Below are 7,476 nucleotides of genomic sequence, written 5' to 3'. Positions count from 1 at the left end.
ATAAATCATAGATAAAAGTTTACGCATATAGTACTGACACAAAATGTCACCATGGCAATGTATCCCTGCTATGTAAGTCATCCAAAATCACATGCGAAAAATTCACCAATTAACGAACCTGCGGTGCCCTGGTAACATTCCAACCTGCTAACACAATCAACAGTTCCAACACCCTTTTCTACCCATTTGCTAACATAAAACAATGGCACTGGAAAACTGGGTGATAAACACCTTTCATTTACGTAATATATTTCCCGAAACAGAAAAGGTCATGAGAATATTGCGGAACTGAACACAGTATACATTCGGAACACAAACAGAGAAGGTTCACAGTTTGGATTATTCCTCTGCTCTACCAGAACGAGCGATGACAACTCATTCTTCAATTGTCGATATCAAATTACATCAATCTCAGTCCTGCACTTCTTCCTTCTTTCCACTAGCCTTGAGGTACCAACCCAGAGAAGCAGCAGCAGTCATAACACCAGCTACAACAGCATAATTCCGGTATTTGTCTGTCGATACCTTGGCAGTTGATGCTCCAGAGGAAGAGGCACTTGGTTTGGCATCAGAGACTGAACCCCCTGAACTTGCAGCTGGTTTCTCTTCTGCTGTAGGGCCCTGAAAATGTTCAGATTATCGAGCATATTAATTGTGGTATCGACTTGACAATACCTTTCCAACTAAATCTAAGAGGCTGGAACCAAAAATAATAACCAGAACGTAAAAATCAAAATTAATTTTGTGATAACCATGATAAATGTGATCAGCAATGCAAATGAAAAGTTGATAAACCAACAAATTGTATATAAATCGCAATTTCTGTAGTTTTCAGTTTTATCGGCCAGTCTCCGAAGGGACAAGAGCCGAATAATTATGTGCACACAAATGTATCATCCCCTAGCTGCATTATCTTGTTTTTCAATTTGAAAATGCTTAATTGAAAATTACAAAAGCCATCAAAAAATAATTCAATTTTCAAAATGCTGAAATCTGTTCGCTAAAATAAATAAGGAATGCTTTACATTCTGAAGTGATAAGCATCCAAGATTGCCTAAGTCTCAAAGAACATGAAAAGTAAAACATTCTGATCATACCTTACGAGCAAGCTTCTCCAGCTTCTCTTGCTCGGTTTTCTGCAAAATAACAAACAAACAATAACGGTGAGAAGATGTACCAGAATAGCACTGCAACTATGATAAGGAAACAGACAAAATCAAAGCAATCATTCACGCATCATATAATATATCAACATATTTATAAGTATCTATACACATAGGTTTCTTCACAAATAGAGTACCGCAAATTTACAAATGTGTGGGACTGACAACAACGATGAGATCCTACAGATCTAAATATCTGAAACAGTAAAAATGAATGTAAATTTTAATTAGAAACAGCCAAAAGTCAAAGGAGAATTAGAAGCAAATCAAGATCTTAAAACTGTTGGTGCAGTTGGCTTTCAAACCCAAAATGAATGTAAATTTTATTTAGAAACGGCCAACGGAATGGAGATAAATAAAAATAATGGGAATCAGTCTCAAAGGAAAAGTGGGTAGTATTCTCTCCTCCATTGTCGTCGCAACTGAAAGAATCAAATTCGATCAGACTGACACATTTTTAATCATCACAAAGAAACCCCCCACACCAAGTTACCAACTTGATAATCAAGATTTAGAATAAAGAAAACAAAGAAAGAAATAAAGGTATCTCAAGAATAACTAACAATATTTTATGGAAACCAAACCCAAAATGATTAGCCTATCAACAGTGACTTAAGAATTGAGATCCATCACATGTCACCACTACCCAGTTCATGTGTTGCTTTTAGTTGGGCCTATGACGTTCACTTGCAGATGTACAAGTTCAAGATATAAGTACAAGATGATGAAAACAAAATTCAAATCCTTTGGTAGTGGGAAAAGAAAAGTTCAGGATTTAAGCTCAGAGTGGGCTGAACTCATCCATTTTGAATAAAAAAGAAATCCATTATGCAACTAGCCGAGCCAAAGAAGAACTTTTTTCGACTAACTCTTTTTCATTGCTTACAAAAAAACCCCTTTCATAGGTACATTGTTACATGAATCTCAACAGACCCACAATACGCTCAAGAAATTGTAAAATCAAATTGTGACATCTTATACATTAATCATGTGATATAGAAAGACTAAAACACAATGAACCATCATATACATGTCTAAATTTCTTTTTATTACATTAAAAAAAATATATAAAGCCTCTTCATCATATGTGCTTGTAATTAGATCGACTTATTTAGTATTCCTTTAACTTGGCTCTTGCATCATTTACATCCAACTCTAAAAAGTGCTTACCAGCTATATATACTTAGGTATACGATATACTGACTGATACATTCCTACAAGTATTTCTTCAGATTCTTAATCAGTTTGTTATTTCATATTCCCAAGACAGACAAGTGATTTACATAAGTTCAGCTCCTAAATAAAGACGTTTCCATCATCCAACAACGATCCTCAGCACTTGTTCTATGTCCAAGAGGAAATTAATACAAATGCACGACAAATAAGCAGCCAAACAATTCAAAGGAAAAGAATAAGAGAAATATCCAGGGAATTTAAAAATGACCTTGATGTAAACATTCTCTGCAGCTTTTTCCTCCTCCCCGAGAACTTTTCCACTGCTTGAAAACCTCCGAGGCACAAACCTTGCAGCCATCCTTGATGCCATTGTAGTTGATTATCCTTCCTAAAAATGGTTTTATGGATCAAGAAAAACACTCCTACTTTTTTATTATATAAGCTGTATTTTCAATCCTATAACTTCTGAAATACAAAACATAAAAATTGTAAACTATGATACTCAAGATAAATTTTCTGATAAACCCAATTGTCATATTGTTTAACTTGATTAAAGAACCCTTAAATTCACCGATGTGTAACCTATTATCAAGCCGTATTTAAATTCCCATACGCACAATACGATGATCTCCATTGTACCCTCCCCCCACCCCAGTGGAAAAACAAAACTATTAAAGGACCCAATAGCACATCTTCCGAGTCCAATACTAATCAACACCAATTACAACCCACGGCCCTCATCCACTCACCCAAAAGAAATATAACACAAACAAAGAAAGAAGCGAAATGCCTCGGTCAAAGGCAGAGCCTGTAACAGACAACCGCCTCTCCCGGTGGTCGAGAATTTTACATATTACCATCTCCCTTAGGTCTCGAAGGTCTGTTCGAATGCATATCACCCAGATTTCATATATTTAACACAAACAAGGGAACGACAGCAGCTTGTACCACACTCCATTAACTTTCCTTCGAAAGAATCGAAAATTTTCTTTTCACCATTTATAGCCCATAACTAAACAAAACCTTAATGAACTGTGCCTTGACGTGCAAACAATTTCCTTTGTTATAACCCCATCCATTCCAATAAATTTAAATTACAGAATCACATGCAATTAAATGTGGTATAAATAATTATAAAAAATTTATAAATTAATCGAGCTTCCATTTTCACAAAAATTAAGGAACTGGTGCAGCATATATAAATTAAACCCTAAATCAACGGCACTGAAAAAATTAACGAAAATTGATTCCACGAATTCTTTCGGAGTCACACTGGCAGTGGCGGCTGACATCAAACAATTAGGCAACTCGATTACAAACCCTAGAAATGTAAGAGACAAACAGGCGATGAGAAATGTTGCAGGCTTACCAGACGAACGCTTGTAGCGACTGAGACGAGAAAAGAAGAAAATGGTTGCTTCAGGTGTGTTCGGCTATTGGGCTACCGCAGGTTTTATAAAGGATGGATGGACTTGGATGGAAGTAAATTTGATATTTATTTTTTATTTTTGGAGCTGGACCGGTGGCTCGGTTCAATTACTATTCATAGTTTTTGTCCACCCACCTAAACCAAATTGAACGGAGGAATTGTATCTGTAAGTAGGGGTGGGAATAGAAACCGTGACACCACACACCACAAAATCTCTTGTCGTTATATCACTTTGCTACATGTTTCATGACCGATTTGAATGTACCAACCATTGAATCGTATCAATTACCCTAACGACCAAATGTTATCAATTACTCTAACTACCGAATCATATCAATTACCCTAACTACCCAATCATATCAATTTTCCCCTAACGAACTGTATCAATTACCCTAGAAAAATGCTAGGCAGACCAAATTTATAGACCATTTTTGTCGACCACATAATGTGCAAATTGAGACAAAATAGTTCATAGAAAACCGGGTTGACAAAAAAAATCAACTTAGGTTCAAAAACCAGACCAAATCGTTCGTATCCATTTCTGATTTTGATTTTCATGTTGGCTTAGAACCGTACCGGACCATAAATATATATTTAATTTAATAATAATAAAACTCGTTTTACTCTTGCTGTTCATACGCACAGTGTTTTGCCTATTCCGCCCCTGCTTGATTTCTTTTATTTCATTGCTGCCATATGGGATCACACTTCTTCTTCCCCATCTTCTTTCCTGCTTCATTTTAAATCCAAAAAGAAAAACTCCTGCTCGAACAAAAAAATTTATGTTCCAGCTCTTCAACGACAAACCGAAAACACCATTTTCATCTCCTTGATTTGCGACGAAGAACTCCTGCTAGAAATCTCTCTCCCATAAGCCCTTTGTTCTCCATTTGTCGTTTTTGTCCAAAATTTCAATGTCAACTTCAATCAAAATCCTTAGAATCCCAAAACCTAAATACCTCGAGCCAAAGAAATCGCCATCAGCCCTTACCCTAAAAATTTTATCAAGATATTTGACACAGAAGGTCCAAATTTTCTCGACTTCAACAATTTCGGCAACGGCTGGCCTCAAGGTTGGTCTGAAACAACTTATCATCATCTTAGCTACCTTCTACACCTATTGCATATGAATATCTGCTTCGACTTTGTGATTTCCAGTTTAAAACCTAACTGCTCTGTTTTCCGACACATTTACAAATAAACTAGCGAGTCGGTCATTGTAGAAAAGAAAGGGGACTGATGTCACTCTTCTTCTGCTTCTCTCAAGTTTTCTTTCTCAGAAAACTAAAAAGCGCTTCTCTGATGGTTGTGGATTCGCCACATTCGTGCAAAGATCTCTCTCTACCCCTTCGTGCCTGTTTTTGTCTCAACCATTGATTTTGATTTTTTTTTTTTTTTTTTTTTTTTATGAAATGTTCATTGTAAATAAATTTCACTCTTGAAAGCGTATTAGTACTTGCTTTGCAGTATATATTTTTGTATCTAAAATTTCTTACTATAATTCTAAAAAAAATCAAGGATGTTTTTCATTTAACGCTTTTTCTGTATTCAAATGCAGAAATGAGTTATCACAAGACTATTTACACTCTTTAGTCCTAGAATTTTCAGAATCAAGAAATTTCGAAGTGAGTTTCTCAACGTTCCAATTAATGTTTGGGTTATTGCATGGAAAATTAGCAGTCATTTGTGAAGGCGCTAAAGGCCATCTTCAATGAAGATGGCTAAAGGTCCAAGAGCAAAAAAAAGGCCTAATCTGTTCAAAAAATCATCTCTAACTTATGGATGAGCTATAATTCAATGGAGCCCATCAAACCACTATTTGGCTAAATAGGGGCATCAGCAGGACGGAGTTAGAAATTTCTTCTAGTGGGAACAACCTGAAAAACACTAAAAAGACCTTATAACAGTGTGGTTTATAACCAAATGATAATGGGGGATGATTTCAAATGACAATGTTCACAATTGCAATGTCACAAAAATTTTAGTAGTAGTGGAAAGTGACAAATTGATGAGAAAAATATTAACACATGAGAGGCAGAGGAGGGGTTTTTCAGCTTGAACGACAGAACAAAACCAATTTTGCTCATAGTATATTTGATATAGAATAGAAGTAGTACGAAGGTATGCTTGATATTAGACACATATGTTCTACTAAATTTTATTTTTATAACACACCTAGATTTATAAGCACTCTAAAAATGTTTATTAAAATCTCAATTGATACACTTAAATTTACATGCAATCTAAAAAAGTCTTTTTTGAGCAAGTTCCTTCTCCTTATCATCAGTTGTTAGTTGCAAATATATCTGGGGTTTCGTGACCTGATGCGAAAATTAACTTAACACACAAATTAACCCTCTTTTGACAATTGTAGCATATAAATAAGTAGGGATCGTTCTTACACCGGGGATTAGGAGGGCTTGCTAAACACTCTAAACTGACTCAAATAAATAAACTTAATCTTTAAAACACTTAAACTCACTTAAAAAGACTCAAACACGTTCACAAAACTCAAAATAGGCTAAAAACACTCAAAACTGCCTTAAAACACAATCTGGGCAGTTTTGAGCCTAAACACAATTTTGGACGAAAATTGGTTCTAACTTGACTCAAAACTCTTAAAAAACACAATCTAAAACATATTTGGACCAATTAGACACTCTAAGACAATTGGGGATTTGGTTTTTGACGAAAATTAAACAAACAAAACAAATATGTAAAATAGGCAGATTCTGACGAAATTGGTGAAATTAAATGGATGGTGAGATGGCTAGGAGGTTTTTCTCCACACATGGCATACTTGCATACAAAATAATCTCCACACATGGCATACTTGCTTATTCGATGAATTTATGAACCTCAACACCCCAAGTTAATTAGGTACGCTTAAACTAACTCTCAGAATTTCCTTAGGTCATTGAATTGAATGGAATTAGCGCATTGCAATCAAATTATTCCTTAAAAGTTTTCTATATGAAAGCGGATGATAGAAAGACAATCAAAGATCATTAGGTTCTATGGAAATCATAGGTGTTGACGAGGCATTCGTAACTATGAAAGCGCATGATACTTATGCCAAGAATTCACTTATCATAATTGTGACCAACAATCTTAACTACTCATGAATATAAGTTCCCAACGATTAGGTGAAGTTCTCTCATACCCTAGCATCATGTTTATGCATGCAAATTAAGCGTGCACTCTCAATTCATATACATAAGCAAGTTTTAATTAAAACAGATAAGCAAATTGAATTCATCATTCATGAAATCACAACTAAAAGTAATCAAATCATCATGCAAATATAACCATGGTTTCGAAATTCCCCCCTAGCCAAAGGGGGGATTAGTTCCTCATGCTTGCACAACAAAAAGTATTGAATTTAAACATTGAAATCATAAGAAAGAATACACCTAAATGCTCAGTAATTCCAAGATGGATTCGATGCACAGATTGGCTCCTCTTCCTCCTCATTGCTGCGGCACAAAGTTTGGGTGATGGAATTTGTGGTTTTGGGTGGTGTTTTCTTGTTTGGAGGGATGGAGGATGGTTGATCATGGTGGGGAAGGGTGCGGCAGAGATGTATGGATGTGTAGGGAGGTCTAAGGAGGCTTAGAATGGAGAATGGAGGTGCGGCACAAGGGTTTTCTGTCTAGCATAAGGGGTCTACGAATTTGTGGCTGAAAATATGTTTATATAGTCCTAGGG

At 35.7% G+C, this 7,476-nt stretch overlaps 1 protein-coding gene across 1 annotated transcript; it reads right to left on the bottom strand.

Annotated features, from left to right (window-relative positions):
* Positions 1-203: 203 nt before the first annotated feature.
* Positions 204-3,844, bottom strand: LOC137715168 (uncharacterized protein At2g27730, mitochondrial-like). Its single transcript, XM_068454405.1, has 4 exons — positions 3,709-3,844; positions 2,608-2,727; positions 1,098-1,136; positions 204-621 (listed from the first exon to the last, which is right to left on the bottom strand). Exons 2-4 carry the CDS (start codon positions 2,707-2,709, stop codon positions 412-414), a joined length of 351 nt encoding a protein of 116 aa, XP_068310506.1. The 5' UTR covers positions 2,710-2,727; positions 3,709-3,844; the 3' UTR covers positions 204-411.
* Between the last annotated feature and the right edge of the window lie 3,632 nt (positions 3,845-7,476).

This window comes from Pyrus communis, chromosome 14 (genome assembly GCF_963583255.1).
Source record: "Pyrus communis chromosome 14, drPyrComm1.1, whole genome shotgun sequence".
Classification (NCBI taxonomy): domain Eukaryota; kingdom Viridiplantae; phylum Streptophyta; class Magnoliopsida; order Rosales; family Rosaceae; genus Pyrus; species Pyrus communis.
The sequence above is the reverse complement of the archived record's forward strand: the minus strand, read 5'-3'. Positions and strand labels throughout refer to the sequence as shown.